The 19,780-nt window shown below is 38.0% G+C and overlaps 1 protein-coding gene across 1 annotated transcript; it reads right to left on the reverse strand.

The window, feature by feature from the left end:
* Nucleotides 1-2,585: 2,585 nt before the first annotated feature.
* Nucleotides 2,586-19,078, reverse strand: LOC103149149 (uncharacterized). Its single transcript, XM_016679703.1, has 19 exons — nt 19,001-19,078; nt 18,609-18,750; nt 15,274-15,411; nt 13,722-13,780; nt 13,562-13,630; nt 13,389-13,475; nt 13,185-13,301; nt 12,941-13,087; nt 12,769-12,840; nt 12,657-12,693; nt 11,665-11,723; nt 10,560-10,636; nt 10,291-10,373; nt 6,794-6,992; nt 6,562-6,716; nt 6,245-6,382; nt 3,800-3,941; nt 3,350-3,527; nt 2,586-2,731 (listed from the first exon to the last, which is right to left on the reverse strand). The coding sequence occupies exons 1-19, from the start codon at nt 19,032-19,034 to the stop codon at nt 2,586-2,588; spliced, it is 2,079 nt and encodes a 692-aa protein (XP_016535189.1). The 5' UTR covers nt 19,035-19,078.
* Between the last annotated feature and the right edge of the window lie 702 nt (nt 19,079-19,780).

Genomic DNA, 19,780 nt, shown 5'->3' on the forward strand with positions numbered 1-19,780 from the left:
CTATGATGCCTGACATGAGCTTCCATGTTGTAGAGAGACAGGTTATTGGCCGATAGTTGGATGGGACTGAACCTTTCTGTTAGGTTCTGGGGTTTTTAGCTTGTTCCTTTGGGTGGCTGAGTTATCTCCCCAGTAGATGGAGTCCGAGAGGTGGCAGGCTGTGGTTCCATCGATGACGTCATCTTCACACCGGAGGCTGATCATCTAATTTACGGCAGCATAAGAGGGGTGGAACGCCGGTACTTCGACGCCAGTGTCAACCGTAAATGGTACCTCCAGCCTCTCAGAGTTTTTCTCAGAGTTTTTCCCCTGTTCTTGTGATCTGCCTGTTTATCTCTGTAGTTTATGTTGTGCTTCATTGTGGATTTTTTGCTCCCCCTCAGGATCCTTCCATACCTGGTTGCCTGACCTCTGATACTCCCCACAGCGTCAGGGGTTCTAACCCCATAGAAGCCTGAAAGCCGAACCTCTTCTGATTCTGTAGATTTTGCCAGCTATTCAGAAGTTTCCAACCGGCCGCTTCCACCTACACTCTGCCGTCTTCAAGGACAAGCCTCCCTGTCCGCCCTCCAAAGCCACTCTCCGAACCACCAAGCTCCACAGAGAAACTACTCAATAGGTTAGAAGGACCAGGACAAACCAACCCCCCCTCCAAGTCGTTTGAACGCACAGAGCCCTGCACCGAGAGCAGCCGTGCAGTTTCTGGACCACTTTACGTCCATTGTTTGCTTTCTGTAAAATAAAACTTTTCTTTTTTTTCATCCGTCTTTTATGGTGTTCTCGCATGTGGGTAAGATCCGTTAAACCCATCATGACACTTTTGAGGGATCCTTCTGGATCAGGATTGTGCGCCCTTCAGTTAACCATTCAGGGTGAGTCCAATTTTGTAGCAGCTGGTTCAGTTGAGCTGCCAGTCGCTCATGGAGGGCAGTGAGTTTCCTTAGCCAGTAGGCATGGATCATGTCAGGTCCTGGTGCTGTCCAGTTTTTCATACCCGAGACTCTTTCTTGGACATCTGCCACAGTGATGGTTACCGGGGCTTGTTCAGGGAGGTTGCTGTGGTCCTCTCGTCCACTACTCTGTTGTTAGTACCCTATCATTGGGAGTACACTTTAGCTGGTTGGGTGGAGAAGAGCCGGTTTATATTGTAGCATTAATATTTTAATGATCATCTGATTTGTATGGACACTGTAGTTAAACTACGCTCCATTTTGTAGGTAGTTGGTATGAATGGAGACTGTTTAAATACAGTAATAACATTGAGATGCATTTGAATGTGTGGTTCTGCAGGCTGTTCTCTGGATCAGACTCTGACTCCAACATGTATGGATGCTGGATGATTGTTGACATTTTTAATAAACTTTGAAGAAAAAAGTTTCCCTGCCGGTAGATGATGTGTTGTTGCTGTCAAATTACAAAAATGGACGAACAAGGCAGATTGGAGCCCTCTGTGATCTGGAGGGAGGCGGGACTTGAAATGTCAAATTTACATTTAAAAATATTGCTGAAGCAGATTGAGTTGCTGTAAAACCTCAGAACAGGAGTAAACAAAGGGTCTGTGTGTTGTGATCCATGTTCAGTGTATTAATTTGTAGGGTTTTCTGTGACCAGTTTCTGTCCTGTGAGTCTGTTTCTGCGTCTTTCCCGTTGATTGATCCCAGCTGTGTGTCGTTCCTGTGATTTCCCTCCCAGTGTATTTAGTCCCACCTGCTGTCTGTGTTCCTCATTGGGTCCTTGTCTAATGTATGTCTAACGTTGTTGCACGCACGTTCTCTGCTCTTCAGTGGAACTGTAAAGTCCTGGTTAGCTTCGCTCACTTTTCAGTCTTGTTGTCAGTACTACTGGTATTTAGCTGTGTGCTAAATTCTCTGCCGTGCCGCCTGGTTTGGATTGTTTGAGCATATTCATCATTAAACTCGTTATTTCATCTACATCCTGGGTTTACTAGCGTCTCTCCTCACCACCAACCACTCCTTATGACACTGCAAAGCTACAATAACCAGGAATTCAGAATAAAACAGTGCAGTTCTGTTTTATATGAACCATTAGTGAACGGTTTATTTAATAGCATTAAAAGCACTTTAAATCTAATGTATTTTTAGTTATTTAGCCATATCAAAAATTACTTTGCATCAATGAAGGTGAAAATTATTTATTACTTTTGTACTTGTACATTTCAAAACCTGTACTTAGTACTTATACTTAATTTTACTTGGTACTTTACTTTTATCAGTCACTAGTATTTGTAGTATAAGTAGAGAATATGACGATTTTTATCGCTTCTGGTCAGATCAGATACTGACTTTGCCTGGACAACAAAACAGATGGGATGGGTTTCATCATCATCATATTGACTGAAAGACGGCGTCCATCTCAGGGTGAAATATCCTGAACCAGATGAACTCTTGACCATGTTGAACGGTCCGCTGAACAGGAGCTCAGTGATCCTTTAACACACAGGAAACACATCAGTCTGGTTGGTTATATGTGCAAAATGCCCTCAAACCAGACTTAAAAATTATCTTTAAAATATGATTTTCACCATGAAAACTTACCTCTGATTAGAAACGATATTTATTTTCTACTCACTCAGACTCATTTGCCTCTGCTGTGATGTTGATTTCTATCATCTCATTAACGTCTATGAAGAACTGAGCTCCATGTTCAGGAGTTGGAGGCAGAAACCTGGGCAGATATTCACCTGCTGTGCAGGACGGAGCTGCAGGATCCACTGGAGCAACGCAGGGAAAAATAATGCAGATGAACTAATGAGACAGACAAGTGGGCTCAGTAAATTTACACTTTGGTCATATAATCTGTCTTAATAACAGGTCCTCTTCTTCTTTTCCATTTCCATCCATCCATCTTCTGTACACCCTTGTCCCTCAGTGGGGTCGGGAGGTGCTGGTGCCTCTCCAGCTAACATTCCAGGCGAGAGGTGGGGTCACCCTGGATAGGTTGCCAGTCTGTCACAGGGCAACACAGAAGACAAACAACCATGCACACACACAACTAGGGGCAATTGACAGTCATGTTTTTTGGACTGTGGGAGGAAACTGGAGTATCCAGAGAAAACCCACCACGCACAGGGAGAACATGCAAACTCCATGCAGAAAGACAAGGGCCGGGAATCGAACCTAGAACCTTCTTGCTGCAAGACAACAGCTCTACCAACTGCGCCACTGTGCAGCCTCGTCTTACATTTCTACATCTGGAAATTAAAAGTTTGATGTATTTTAATAATCGAGTTATTGATCATCTTTAAACAGACAGTTATTAAATATACATTTACTGACATCAGTGTTGCTCTTTAGCAGTAAAATAAGCTTATTGAAACATTAAATCAAACCTTTGAAAACAAACTGGACAGAGATTTGGCTCATGAAGCTGCTGGTGCTCCATGAATATGTTACACCATCGTATCGAGTCATAGTGATGGTCTGTCTGGGAAAATCCTCCATTATCAGCTGAACTGCATATGAACCTTCATTGCTGCTGTTAGTTGGACTGAATGATAGAGAACAAGACTGGAAGAGAAGAGAGAGAGAAAGATTAACTATGTTATATTTAATGTTCTCTGCTATGGATTCATGTTGCTTTTGTTCATACCAACAATATTTGTTTTTATTTAAAAAGCTGTTAAATAAAAAGTGTAAAGTGTGTTTTTATTTAAAACATGAAGAAACAGAGTAATTCTTCATCATTAGTCATTTATAGTTAATTAAATAATCAGTCAATTTAGTTTTATTAACTGTAAACATTTTCTGTTGCATTGCTGTAACCAACATTTATTACTCACTGATGACAGACTGAGGACAGACGGTGCTGTGCAGATGCTGCACTCATAGTTATCGGGATTGGATCCATATCTGCATTGAACATGGTCTTCATCAGGGTCAAAGGTCAACAAGCTGATATTCCTCTGACAGTTTGAAGGAACTCTGAGAGAAACAGAAACAAACGTCACAAAGAACAAACAATCTGCTCAAATTATTTAATTTACATCAGGAATCTTCAGTATCTTGACTGATTTGTATTTCAGTGTTTTTATTCCATTATGCTTTAGTTTATTTTGCTCCATGAATCTATTTGGTCTCTTTTAAATATAAAATCAATTCACAACATTTGGATATTATTTGTAAACATTTTCTAATTATTAAAGCTTCATGGTTGGGCTTTACTACGGCGGCCGACAGGTGCAAATGCGCAGCAACAGAGAAAACATGCAAACAAACAAAAAAAGACACGCGCAAAAATTGAATGCAGAAAACATAAAAATAGACGCAAATAAAATGCAGCAAACAAAAAAGAGATGCAAACAAAAAGTGCTGAAAACGGAAGTGCTCCAGAACACTAGGGGGAGTTTAACAAAAAACAGCTGTGTTTAAATTTAGGGTTTGTATCCTTTAAAACCATAGACATAATATAAGAGTAGACCCCGCATTGGTCGCTCCAGCGCAGCAAATACGGCGGCCATCTTGGAGCAGTATACCCTCCTACTTTGCTCAATCAAAACAGCAGAAGATGCCTCAGCACTGAGAGATATTGTTGTTCTGGTTGATGGATTATTGATGTGAGGGCTCCACAGACAACATTTCACAAGTAAGATGGACATATTATTGTGTATATATTGTGATTAGAATATTACTTTACTGTATTTATGTCCACCGGCGAGATACCAGCTAATTTTAGCTACAGTGCTTGGTGTAATACGGGTTCAGCCCCGCTATGAAGGCTAACTGAGATTCAGTAAATCTAAAAAAAATAATTATTCTCTAACATTGACTTAGATTATCTGACACAAGGGCCTATATTAGAAATGAAACGATATAACACATGTTATAAAACTTATATTATGTGTTATAACATTCACCGGCAAAGTTTACACAGGTGGTAAAAACTATTATTTATATTCTTTCACTCTGTCAAAAGTAAGATACATCCTAAATCTTCCGTTTTTGTTTTGAAAGTTTCCCAAAGACACGATGTGAGGAAGAAGAGGGAGATATCTATAAAGAGAGACGGATTCACTGCAGCACGGATGAATCTCACATCGGATTTTGAACTCGTCGGCTGAAACATATATATATAATTCAGTATTAATCATTATTTATTTGTGCCATTATTAATCTTTATTTATTAGTGTTTGTATAGTTATATAAATATGTATTGATATTACTAAATAATTTATTAAATAAATTATGAACGGGTGTGTGCTTTGTAATATGCTCTTCATACATCGATATCAGAATATTCCATTCCTATTCTATTATTATAGCCACTAAGCATATTTAAATATGATGAACTATGTATTAAAAACATACTTAAAAAATACAATTGTTTATAAATGTAGCTTTGATAGATGTTTGAATATGGTTTACAGAAACAAAAAAGGGTGTTATGATCGATTAAATCCGCTGATACGTCATTGTGCTGCTAAACACATAAGGCTGAGTGGAGCGGTGTACCGCTCCAAGATGGCCGCCCTATGGCCGGTCCATGAGGCGTCTATCCTTATATTATGTCTATGTTTAAAACGGGTGTTCAGAAAAGCAGAAAATGGAGGCAAAATTATTTTTGCTGTATTACACTTAAAATTACACAAAATGATTTTTTACAATGTTTTTAGGCGAGAATGTAGATGTATAGATCTCAAATATCTGCTTGGTTCATCAATAAATCACCTAATTCCAATATTGCTCCGACGTTTTCGGAGATTTCTGCTCCCACTGCATTAACAGCCAGCTCCCCTTGCCAGCTGTCAGCTGGCCTGGAGCTCCAGATTCGGTACACCGAGAGAGAACCCATGTCTCCTGGCAAATCGTTTTAAAAACTCCCGATAGTTTTCACCTATGAGTGGAGGTGAAACACAGATATTAAGCCAGGTAATAGCTGTTAAATTTTTTGATTCACTAAAGTATTGCTGCATTTCATTTGTTTGCATCTCTTTTTTGTTTGCTGCATTTCATTTGTGGTTGTATTCTTTCTGTTTGAGTCTCTTTTTGTTTGCTGCAATTTATTTGCGTTTTGTTTGCATCTATTTTTATGTTTGCTGCATTTCATTTGTGCGCGTGTCTTTTTTTTTTGTTTGTTTGCATGTACGGTGGCCGACAGGTGCAGTCGGCCACCGTATTTTACAAGAAATAATTTAAAAATACTAACAGAATCAAACTATGCTTCATGTTCAACTAAAGACACCATCTGTTTCTGAATAGTTATTAACATGATGTAAAAACTGAATTACCTCATAAAAGGGATGATGTTGGTCTGTGGTGATGAGTTCGGTCTGTTGATGTCGGATCGTTTTTTCATCTCATATGTTATCTGAAATTGCGCTGTTGTAACATCGTTTCTGTTAATTATCCAGGATTTACGTTCCCACCTTAAACGGAAGATAATGGGAAAATTTCTGATGTTACTCAGAGTTTCTGAAACAGAAAACTTTACAGAGCAGCAGACAAAAAAACTGACAGGAGATTTAATTCAGTAGGAATTTTAGATTTAGTGACTTTATGGGAACAACTGGAAAAATGTTAGATATTTTTGTTGAGATTCAGTTACCCGCTCCAATAACGGTCAAAATTCCAAGTTGTGATCTTCCAGGTGTAGTCTTTCAGACACCATTCACCGCTGCTTTCATCAATCTTGTTAGTGCAACACCACCATGACTCAAGCTCTGCACATGAGCTGAAGCTCAACTTAATGCGACGCACAACCTGCAAATTTAAAGTGAAGAAGTGTTAAATACACTTAAAAAAGGACATGAAAGAAACTACAGAACATCTGGACTTACTGTAGAACTGCTTCCTTGAACATTTTTAGTGGTGTGGGTAGAAACAACACCATAATAACCAGCTTCTGCCCAGCTGACTATCAGCAGCAGCAGCAGAAAGAGCAACATGATGAATGTTTCAGTTCTGCCAAACAAAGATGGTATCATCAGGTAACCTTTGTGGCTCTGCTGTCGTAAGATGCTTTGGTTATGCAAACGCCTGAAGACCAGAGACGACAACGTGATGCTTTATAAATATTTAAAAGAGTTTGTAGGACTGAGCTGCTATTTATTTAGTTTTCTCCTTTTAATTTTATATAGGAAGGAAAACGTTTGACATTTAGTGTATTTACCTTCGAATTGTAAGTCTTGGTTAATTTTATAATTTCCTGTTTGTAATTTTTGGCATTATAGCTCACTCTCCTGTAAAGTCAGTCGGGAATTTAAAACGAACCAGTTCCGAGAAATGAAATCAGGAAAGTATGAGAGCTCTTCTGTTTGTTTCTCTTTAGAGTTTTTCTGCAGAGATTTGGATTAAGTGACAGAGATAATTTTTATTGATGGTCAGAATTACCTTAGAAAGAGGATAAAAGCACTGAAACCTAATTTCTTCCCTGTTTGCATGTCAATGTCTGCATGTAACCGTAAGTTAAAATGAGAATTGAGGATTAACTATGTGATGTGAACTAACTTTGTGTTTATTTAAATTATTAATGCAAACGTCGAGCATTGTGGTAGCTCCAATTGTTTGCTTTGCAAATAGCTAATTAGCATACTGGTGGCCTTTAGCTCACACTTGTTGGGTTTATTCCAATTTGACTGTCAAATTCTGCCTAGATTATCCATGCAGGGGTTTATATTGTTTTTATAGGTTGGACTTGATGTGTTATTTTATCGCAACACTGGAGGTCAAATTACAGATTGAATTATTTCACACTGGGCAGATTTTCACCGTCTGTACAGGACGAAGCTGCAGGATCCACTGGAACAAAGCAGGAAGGAACAAATTTAGAGAAATAGGTTTATGAAATATGGTTTATTTATTGCACAAACAACTCTGCAGCTTTTTCAAAAGATACATTTAGTAAACTTACACAGTTGCATCTCTCAGCTGTTCTGACAAGAGGCAGATTTTTGTTTTGTTACATTTCTGTATTCAGACATTTAAAAGTCAAAGGTCCTTCAATAATATTTAATTTTAGTTTAATATTGACAGTTAAATAAGGAACACCAAATAAAAAAAAAATTACAGTAATGTGAGTTAAAATAAGCCAACTGAAACATTTAATCAGACCTTTGAAAACAAACTGAACAGGGATTTTGCTCATGTTTTTTTCTGGTGTTGCATAAATGTGTAGAACCAGAACCGTCAGTGAGGATGATGTTCTTTCTAGGAAGGTCGTCCATCATCAGGTCCACTAATAGTATACAAGAATATTAAATACAGAAAGATTCATCTTTCATTTTCACCGGTTTATCAGTATGTTTTCCCAGCAACTACTGGTAAGTAAATAAGTAAATGTATAAGATGCTTTTCACGGAAAATAAAAACAAAATCCATCAAGTCCTTTAAAATGTAAATATTAAAACATGATTAAAAGTTGAAGGTTAATCAGGATTTTTAAAAAATGAACCAGTGCAAAGACATGAAAACATTAAAATACGAGAGCTCTTCTGTTAGTTTCTCTGTAGAGTTTTGCTGCAGATATTTAGATCAAGTGATTATTGATGAAGATCAGAATTAACTAAGAAAGGAGACTAAAGCACTAAAACCTCATCATTTTCTGCATGTAACAGTATCTAAGTTAAAATGTGCTTTGAGGGTTAATTATGTGATGTGAACTAAATTTGTACACACCAACTTTGTGTTTATTTAAATTATTGACGCAAATGTTGAGCATTGTGGTAGCTCCCATTGTTTGCTTTGCAAATAACCAATTAGCATACTGCTAGTCTTTAGCTCACACTGAGCTACATCTTGCATGGTAATGTGGCAGCCTGGGTTTTCTTTAAGGTCATGAACTCAAATAAGGGATGTTAAAGTTACCAAGAGTGAAATAAACCAGCAACGCCACCTGGAAAACTGAGTTGTAACAAGGACACAGTTAGTATCTGCTGGAAGAAAGAGACAGGCTTCAAAAAGCTCTACACAATGTGTTGAAGTTCAGTATTTAAAACCACTTTCCAATTGGCAACATCCTAAAAGAGAATGGTTAAGACACAGTGAACGTGGTTCAACAAAATTGTTGGTTGAAGTAGAATATTTAAATCTCAGCAGAGAGGCTGACCAGTGGAGGAGGTAAGGAGAGAAAAGAGCAACGTTTAGTGAAGGAAAGGGGATCGATCACTCTGGACACGATAGCAAACAAGGAAAAAGGTGCTCCAATGAAATAAACACACAAAACAAACCACCACAGGAGCCTCAGTCCCTGAAATAACTAAAGAAAACAACCTGAACAAAACAGTGGACTCACAATATCACTAAATTGCACTTAGTTCATATAAGTGGTGCAGTAAATGCTGCAACCAGCGGGCGAAGGCCCCAGTTAATATTTTAAAATAGTTTCCATAGGCAAAACAGCATCAAACATCTCAGATTGAAAACTGGTAGAAAGACTCATCAGGCAGCTAAAATGAAAAAGGCTATTAGTAAAGTAAGTAAAGTTTATTTATAAAGTGCTTTTCACAGACATAAAACCACAAAGCGCTGTACAATACAAATCAACATTAAAACCATACAAAACATAAGAAACACAGTAAAATCAAGAGGTAAAAGGCTGGGAAAATAAAAATGTGTTTAGTTGGTTTTTAAAAACCTCCAGCAAAATGGAGCAGCAAGGGTTAACAGTTCCAGACTGCAGCTGTAGCAGCGCAGTGCGATCTGCGTCTCCTTACAGAGGAGAGTTAAAACCTGATCCAGCTACTTGCTCCATTGCTACTTTACGACCATCAAAGATTGAATGTCCACAACCTCATAGTTTTCTTTATGCTAAATATTTATTAGTTAAAGTTGGTTTGCAAGTGTCAGTACAGCTTAATTCAGTAGCAGATTTAATCAAATAAAGCATAATCAGTGATCTTAACCTAACCTTTCTGTCCCTTAGGCTGACACTGAGAACTCAACAGATATCTTTCATTAACACCCTGAGTGGTTCGTCCATCTGGTTCCTGTTCAGCGTGGTTCATCTTTTACTGGGCCCTGCATCTCATGTTCCAGTCAGACGCCTTTCCTTTTAGTTCTCCTTATTCCCTGCATTCTACCTCCAATACAACATCAGTGCAGTTACACATTTTGCATCATTTCAAGTTCATTGTCAAAATCACATCTATAAATTCTTCAGCTTCTCTGATTTAGCATTAAAACAATATTAATGCAAATATATTGCTTTGGGTTTATTCAATTACTTAAAGTGATAGAGATTCATTTAAATGTACAAAAATTAAAGTTGATAAACCCAGTCATATTTTAGTGCACGGATCACATTCATTCTCATGTTTAGCCACTAGGGGGCAGCTACTTTTTAACCTGCACTGAACCGTCGCTCAGCAGGCGGACCTTTATGTCTGCAGGCAGCCCTCGTCTGATCAGTACATCTTTAATCTGCAGAAGAAAACATGAGATGAATGTGAGACACAGTCAGTGGTGAATTATAAAATATACTGAAAAGAATCTGATTAACATTAAGAACAGCAGCAGAATTTAACACTGTAGCAAAACCTCAGGTTATGATTTAACATTTGGGGTAAATTAGTTTGGGCTGAACTCAAAGTCCAGGACATCACTGACCGCTTCCTCCATTTCATCCTTGTTGTCCTTCAGTGACAGCGTAGTCGAGATCTTCAGCTTCAGAACCGTAAGACGAGCTGGAAGAACAAGAGATCAACATGGTAGAAAGAACTACTTCCTGTTACTTTCAGTCCTGTTTCCATCTGACTTACATGTTTTAGGAGGAGGACTTGGAGTTGTCAGAACAGTCGTTGCAACAACAGTTGTTGAATTCAAAGTTGTTGCTAAGATAAGTGAAACATGAGTTCAGGACAAGTAGCAAAAATAAATCAAAGATGAAAAAGAAAGAAATAAATGAAATGAAAAATAAATTGTCCTACTTACATGTGTTAAGAGGACTAGTAGTTGTCAAAGGGGCGGTTGTTGCATTAACAGTTGTTGCATTAACGGTTGTTGCATTAACGGTTGTTGCATTAACGGTTGTTGCATTAATGGTTGTTGCATTAACGGTTGTTGCATTCAATGTTGTTGCTATAACAGGAACATGAGTTCAGGACAAGTGACAAAAATAAATCAAAGATGAAAAAGGAATAAATAAATAAAATGAAAAATAAATTGTCCTACTTACATGTGTTGAGAGGACTAGTAGTTGTCAAAGGGACGGTTGTTGCATTAATGGTTGTTGCATTAACGGTTGTTGCATTAACAGTTGTTGCATTAACGGTTGTTACATTCAAAGCTGTTGCTAAGATGAGTTCAGGACATAAAAATGTATAATACATCAAAGATGAAAAATAAATCAATTAAATAAAAAATAAATTGTCTTACTTACATGTGTTGAGAGGACTAGTAGTTGTCAAAGGGACGGTTGTTGCATTAATGGTTGTTGCATTAACGGTTGTTGCATTCAAAGCTGCAGCTATAACAAAAACATAAGTTCAGGACATAAAAATTAATAATAAATCAACGATGAAATATAAAGAATTGATTTGTCATCCTACTTACATGTTTTAGGAGGAAGACTTGTAGTTGTTGAAGGGACGGTCGTTGCAACAACAGTTGTTGAAGTCACATCTGGTGCAGAGAAATCAACAGCAGAAAGAGGAAGTTCAGGAAATAAAAGGTAAGATCTAATCAAAAAGAACAAAGTGAAAGATTGACTCACCGTTTCTAACCGTCACAAGGACACATCGCAGCTCAGACTGGTAGATAGAACTGGAGGCACTGTGGGGATAATTTAACACAAAAGTTTCATATTAAACTCTTTTTGAAATGAGCATCAAATAATATTTGGAATATCCTTAAAGGGTCAGGTCAGATAATAAACAGCAGTTGTACATCTTGTGTTTATCTTTATACAGCAAAGGGAAAAGCTTTCATTTTTACATTTACTTATGCAGTGCACAACAGAAGTCAGTTGGACAATTTAATCTGCAAACTTCAAATTCATCAAAACTTTTAGATTCATCATAAATACCTAAAATCCTCAGTGAGAGATGATTACTCCAGATCCAGAACTGGGACTATCACTTTGAGTCATATAGCGCAGTATAATGATTTGAGCTTCAGATGGGCAGTGATCATGTTTATACTGATTTCTTATGCACTCACCGACTAGATACACCTGTCCAACTGCTCGTTAATGTTGAATCAGCCAATCACATGGCAGCAACTCAATGCATTCAGGCATGTAGACATGGCCAAGACAACCTGCTGCCGTTCAAAGCGAGCATCAGAACGGGGAGGAAAGGTGATTTAACTGACTATGATGTTGGTGCCAGACGGGCTGGCCTGAGTATTTCAGAAACTGCTCATCTCCTGGGATTTTCACGCACAACCATCTCTAGGGTTTACAGAGAATGGTCTGAAAAAGCAAAACGATCCAGTGAGCAGCAGTTTTGTGGGCGCAAATGCCTTGTTGATGCCAGTGGTCAGAGGAGAATGACCAGACTGGTTTGAGCTGATGGATCGGCAACAGTAACTCAAATAACCACTCGTTACAACCGAGGTACGCAGAAGAGCATCTCTGAACGCATCGAACCTTGAGGCGGATGAGCCACACCGGGCGCCACTCCTGTCAGCTAAGAACAGCAAACTGAGGCTACAATTCGCAGAAGCTCACCAAAACTGGACAGTAGAAGATTGGAAAAACATTGCCTGNTCGAGATCTTCAGCTTCAGAACCGTAAGACGAGCTGGAAGAACAAGAGATCAACATGGTAGAAAGAACTACTTCCTGTTACTTTCAGTCCTGTTTCCATCTGACTTACATGTTTTAGGAGGAGGACTTGGAGTTGTCAGAACAGTCGTTGCAACAACAGTTGTTGAATTCAAAGTTGTTGCTAAGATAAGTGAAACATGAGTTCAGGACAAGTAGCAAAAATAAATCAAAGATGAAAAAGAAAGAAATAAATGAAATGAAAAATAAATTGTCCTACTTACATGTGTTAAGAGGACTAGTAGTTGTCAAAGGGGCGGTTGTTGCATTAACAGTTGTTGCATTAACGGTTGTTGCATTAACGGTTGTTGCATTAACGGTTGTTGCATTAATGGTTGTTGCATTAACGGTTGTTGCATTCAATGTTGTTGCTATAACAGGAACATGAGTTCAGGACAAGTGACAAAAATAAATCAAAGATGAAAAAGGAATAAATAAATAAAATGAAAAATAAATTGTCCTACTTACATGTGTTGAGAGGACTAGTAGTTGTCAAAGGGACGGTTGTTGCATTAATGGTTGTTGCATTAACGGTTGTTGCATTAACAGTTGTTGCATTAACGGTTGTTACATTCAAAGCTGTTGCTAAGATGAGTTCAGGACATAAAAATGTATAATACATCAAAGATGAAAAATAAATCAATTAAATAAAAAATAAATTGTCTTACTTACATGTGTTGAGAGGACTAGTAGTTGTCAAAGGGACGGTTGTTGCATTAATGGTTGTTGCATTAACGGTTGTTGCATTCAAAGCTGCAGCTATAACAAAAACATAAGTTCAGGACATAAAAATTAATAATAAATCAACGATGAAAAATAAAGAATTGATTTGTCATCCTACTTACATGTTTTAGGAGGAAGACTTGTAGTTGTTGAAGGGACGGTCGTTGCAACAACAGTTGTTGAAGTCACATCTGGTGCAGAGAAATCAACAGCAGAAAGAGGAAGTTCAGGAAATAAAAGGTAAGATCTAATCAAAAAGAACAAAGTGAAAGAATGACTCACCGTTTCTAACCGTCACAAGGACACATCGCAGCTCAGACTGGTAGATAGAACTGGAGGCACTGTGGGGATAATTTAACACAAAAGTTTCATATTAAACTCTTTTTGAAATGAGCATCAAATAATATTTGGAATATCCTTAAAGGGTCAGGTCAGATAATAAACAGCAGTTGTACATCTTGTGTTTATCTTTATACAGCAAAGGGAAAAGCTTTCATTTTTACATTTACTTATGCAGTGCACAACAGAAGTCAGTTGGACAATTTAATCTGCAAACTTCAAATTCATCAAAACTTTTAGATTCATCATAAATACCTAAAATCCTCAGTGAGAGATGATTACTCCAGATCCAGAACTGGGACTATCACTTTGAGTCATATAGCGCAGTATAATGATTTGAGCTTCAGATGGGCAGTGATCATGTTTATACTGATTTCTTATGCACTCACCGACTAGATACACCTGTCCAACTGCTCGTTAATGTTGAATCAGCCAATCACATGGCAGCAACTCAATGCATTCAGGCATGTAGACATGGCCAAGACAACCTGCTGCCGTTCAAAGCGAGCATCAGAACGGGGAGGAAAGGTGATTTAACTGACTATGATGTTGGTGCCAGACGGGCTGGCCTGAGTATTTCAGAAACTGCTCATCTCCTGGGATTTTCACGCACAACCATCTCTAGGGTTTACAGAGAATGGTCTGAAAAAGCAAAACGATCCAGTGAGCAGCAGTTTTGTGGGCGCAAATGCCTTGTTGATGCCAGTGGTCAGAGGAGAATGACCAGACTGGTTTGAGCTGATGGATCGGCAACAGTAACTCAAATAACCACTCGTTACAACCGAGGTACGCAGAAGAGCATCTCTGAACGCATCGAACCTTGAGGCGGATGAGCCACACCGGGCGCCACTCCTGTCAGCTAAGAACAGCAAACTGAGGCTACAATTCGCAGAAGCTCACCAAAACTGGACAGTAGAAGATTGGAAAAACATTGCCTGCTCTGATGAGTCTGGATTTCTGCTGCGACATTTGGATGGTCGAATCAGAATTTGGTGTCAACGACATGAAGCCTGGATCCATCCAGCCTGTATGGCTGGTGGGGGTGGTGCAGTGGTGTGGGGGACATTTTCCTGGCCCACTTTGGGCCAATACCAATTGAGCATCATGCCAACGCCACAGCCTACCTGAGTACTGTGGCTGACCATGTCCATCCCTTCATGACTACAGTGTACCATCTTCTGATGGACACTTCCAGCAAGATAACGCGCCATGTCATAAAGCGCCAATCATCTCAGGCTGAATTTTATAATTCTTGGGAAAGTCCATTTTTGTACCTCTTCAGCAACCAAGGGATTTTCTGCGAGTCATTTTGTATCACTGAAGGTGAAAATTATTATTTACCTTTTGTACTTAAGTACATTTCAGAACTTATAGTTTCTTATTTTTACTAAACTAAAGGAATTATTGTTGTCAGTGTTTTTTCACATAAGTGTTTGAACTTCCTAAGTCAAAAATGTGAGGATTTTTCACACTTCTGATCAGATCAGATACTGACTTTGCCTGGACAACAAAACAGATGGGATGAGTTTCTTCTTCATCAACGGCAGACGGCGTCCATCTCAGGGTGAAATATCCTGAACCAGATGAATTCTTGGCCATGGTGAATGGTCCGCTGAACAGCAGCTCAGTGATCCTTCAACACACAGGAAACACATCAGTCTGTTTGGTTATATGTACAAAATCCCCTACAAATATTATCTTCAAAATGCTCTAACAGCCAAACTCAAGTTTGTCTGGGTTAGGGGTCACCAACCGCTTTGAGACTGGAAGCTACTTCATGGGTACAGAGGAACACGAAGGGCTGCTTGATTGATACAGACATAAAATGTCTTGGCTCAACTTTGATAACAATAATACATTTACATATATATGATTAGATGCTGCCTGATCACATTAATGTTAAGGACTACTCACAATAGTTATCAGTAATGATCTACCATGGCAGATTGATATTATGTGATCAGACAGAAGCTTTACGGCTGTACGTACATTTAAATTTTCCTCTAAGTAAAAACGAAAAGAATAGTTATTGTATTTTTTATTATCTAACCTTCTTTACTATTAACAAAATGTGGGGGGAAAAAGATCTTTTGTGTCAAAACATCCTGCAAGTAGCACTCTGTGTGAGTCTGTGGGGGTCAAAGGGCACGCCAAAGCCCAAAGGTTATTGGTCAGTTTTCCAGGTGTCTGAGGGGACCGTGTTGGTGACTCCTGGTCAAGATCATCCATTCAGGTTTTTATGTTGCTGCAAATCTGATTTCCATCACAACAGCAAAGATCTCANAAAAAATAAGATAAAATCAATGATCAAAAGAATTGACTCACTGTTTGAAACCGTCACAATGACACATCGAAACTCAGACTGGTAGACAGAACTGTTCACACTGTGGAGATAATTTAGTGCAAAAACGTTAATATTAAACTCATTTTGAAATGGCCATTAAATAATATTCACTTTTTTAGTCCTTGTATAATTTTTTGAGTACTTTGAGTGTCTAATGTGTAAAAAAAATACATTTAATCTTTTCTGGTGCTGCATAGACATTATTTTTCAGTCTGTTAATTTTTATCTATTCATTATAACATTATTTCAGTTATGATGTCACCACATTTTCTGTGGAACAGATAAATAAGATAAAGTCATGACTTCCAGCTGATCAGTTTTGTAAATTCACCTTTGTTTCTTTTTTTGTTTTTTTTTGTTTTTTTACCTCAGAACATTTCTGTAGTCCAAGTTCAGTTATGCCAAAGTTTCAAATAAACAAGTCAAAACATTTGGTCTAGACTAGCGGTTCTCAACGTGGGCGGTACCGTTTAGAGGACGGCAGGGGGCGCTGGCGGAAATCTTTACAAAAGGGGGGCGCTGGGATTTTTTTTGGGGGGGGGCGTTTGGTCGAAGGTAAACTTTAGTTCTTAAATCCACAACAATACCAGTTTAGACTTTGAGCAACTTGCTAAAACTGTATTGTGTAACATTAAATCATGCTTGGCTGCATCGATGGCAGCTTTTCTTCTTCTTCTTCTTCTTCTCTTCAGTGTTTGTAGCTTCTTGGCGCAGCTCCGCTCCTGCTAGTAGCTTCACCGCATCAGGTCAGCGTTACACAGGCTGATGACGGTGCTGTGATTCACTTTGTCTGGTGTCTCATTTTCAAATATTTTATGTTTTATCGAGTTTTGTTTATTTTATGTTTTGGCAGTGCTGTGATCATGTCAAAGCAGGAACTTATATTAAAAAGTGTTTTAATGTTCGTCTGGATGCTACATGCTTCCATGGAAGGAAAACGGAAAATCACTCTTATAAACGTCACGATACCCTCAGTGTGTATCCCTCATTAAAATGAACCCATTTAAAAAAAGAAGACGATGCGCAAGTCGCGCAAATTCTGAAACAGGAGAACCAGGACATGAACGGAGCAACAAACTACTAATCTATGAATCAGTAGACAGGTCTATATAAAGATATAATCCACGTTCATTCCCTTATTTGTGTGGCATTACAAGAATCTGGAACTTTTGTTTTTCCACTGAAAGCTCTGGTTTACACACTAAATGCCATGTGGGTGAAATTTTATGGATGATACTCTGATGTCCCATTCTCCTGAAGGCAGCACAGAGCTACACCACCAGAAACAGAAACACTGAAGAGAAGAAGAGCTTTGATTAATTACAGTTCTATCCATGTTTTAATGCTGCAGAGCTCAGTCGGTTTGCAAATCGATCAAAGTTTAAACTGGCATGTTGTTCATCTTTTATCTGCTCATTTATTTAACAACTACAAAGTGGCACAGAACAAGAATATTTTTTCCACTCTGATTGGCTGCTGTTAGACCTACTGATTTTAAGTTGAATGTCCATTTATTGCATCTTTCTTAGACACCTGTAAAAATAAGTTTCATTTGCTTGGCTTTTTTGTTCTCTGGGGAAATTATTTTTGATGATAAATACAGAAACAAGCATAAAAATCAAAACATCAACAACAGTGGTAGTAATATTAATAATAAAACAATATTCAATGCAAAGTAGCCTACAAATTCTGTGATGGGGCGGTGAGGGACCTGGATAATGGATAAGGGGGGGCTGGCCCAAAAACGGTTGAGAAGCACTGGTCCAGGGTTCATTAATAATGCAGCGCCTCTGTCGAAGGATCTGGTCAAATTTTATTTTTTAAAGGAATCTCTCCTGTTGGAGCTCTTTTGAATCTCTGCTTCAGCAAACTCTGTCAGCATCTGGAGGGATTTTCCAAAAGACATTTTGTATCGTTGAAGCGGAAAATTATTTTTTTACTTTTGTACTTAAGTACATTTCAAAACCTGAATTTTATACTTTTACTAAAGTGAATAGTTATGTTAATCAGTCTTTTTCAGCTAAGTATTTGTGCTTCTACTCAAGTAGATAATATGAGAACATTTGAAACTTCTGATCAGATCAGATACTGACTTTGCCTGGACAGTAAAACAGATGGGATGGGTTTCTTTATCATCATTTTGACTGAAAGACGGCGTCCATCTCAGGGTGAAATATCCTGAACCAGATGAACTCTTGGTCATGTTGAACGGTCCGCTGAACAGGAGCTCAGTGATCCTTTAACACACAGGAAACACATCAGTCTGGTTGGTTATATGTGCAAAATGTCCTGAAAACATATTTTTATGAAGTAATTATCAAAATGCTCTGACAGCTAAAAATAATTAATGACCAGGTTTTATGTGTTTTGGATCATTTTACCATCATTGTCTTATTTTAACACAATAAATATCAAATTTCAGATTTTCACCTTGGATCATTTTGAAACTTACCTCTGATTAGAAACAACATTTATTTTCTACTCACTCAGACTGAGTCGCCTCTGCTCTGATGTTGATTTCTATCATCTCATTAACGTCTATGAAGAACTGAGCTCCATGTTCAGGAGTTGGAGGCAGAAACCTGGGCAGATATTCACCTGCTGTGCAGGACGGAGCTGCAGGATCCACTGGAGCAACGCAGGGAAAAATAATGCAGATCAAGTCATGAAACAGCAGAATTAAACTAACAACTGCTGTCAGTTTAAAGATAAATTCAGTAAATTTACACAGTTGTCCATCTGAGTTGTTACAATAATGTGGGATTTTTTTTGTGTTAAATTCTCAATGATCAACTTTCAACAGATGATTATTGAATACTAAATGTATTCAGTGTTTCTCTTTGCAGTGAAGCAACATGATTGAAACATGAAATCAAACCTTTGAAAACAAACTGGATGGGGATTCTGGTCATAGAACTGCTGGAGCTTATCGACGTCGTTTTATAAGTAAAGTAATAGGAATAAGTCAGAGTGATGGTCTGTCTGGGAAAATCCTCCATCATCAGCTGAACTGCATATGAACCTTTATTGCTGCTGTTGGTTGGACTGAATGAAAGAGAACAAGACTGGAAGAGAAGAGAGAGAAATCAGATTATAAATCAAGTTTAATAACATTATATTTACTGGATTTCATTATAGCTTTTATTTGTGTTTGTTTTATTTGTGTTTGTTTACAAATAAAACAAACACAAATAATAATACTAAATTATTAATATTTTAATAACTTCAAATATTAAGTTATAAAACTGAATATTTGAGTATGAAAACAATTATTTTTATAGATTTTTGGCAGTGAGAAGCAGGTTGCTGAATCATTTCATAGCGTAAAAATGTAATACTGTTATATGAATGTATCCACAATGAAATGCAGTGAACTAATTTCAGATTTGTTTTTGAAACTATTTAAGGCTTTTTCCAAAAAATCCTGGGTCACAAAAAGCTAAAAAGTATTTTTGCCAAATAAATTATGTGACCAATTATGTAAACAATATTTACATTAAAATACTGGTAAGTCTTTATCTATTTTTGCACAAACTATTTACTAAAATCAGAGATTCCAACAAACTACAAATCTCTGTATTTCTCTCACTCCACCTTCAGACCGGATGGTTCTCACCTGTCAGGTTCTGTCCTGAAGCCAACAGTGTTTGCTTTACCA

This window comes from Poecilia formosa, unplaced genomic scaffold, assembly GCF_000485575.1.
Source record: "Poecilia formosa unplaced genomic scaffold, Poecilia_formosa-5.1.2 Scaffold218, whole genome shotgun sequence".
In the NCBI taxonomy this organism is placed as follows: domain Eukaryota; kingdom Metazoa; phylum Chordata; class Actinopteri; order Cyprinodontiformes; family Poeciliidae; genus Poecilia; species Poecilia formosa.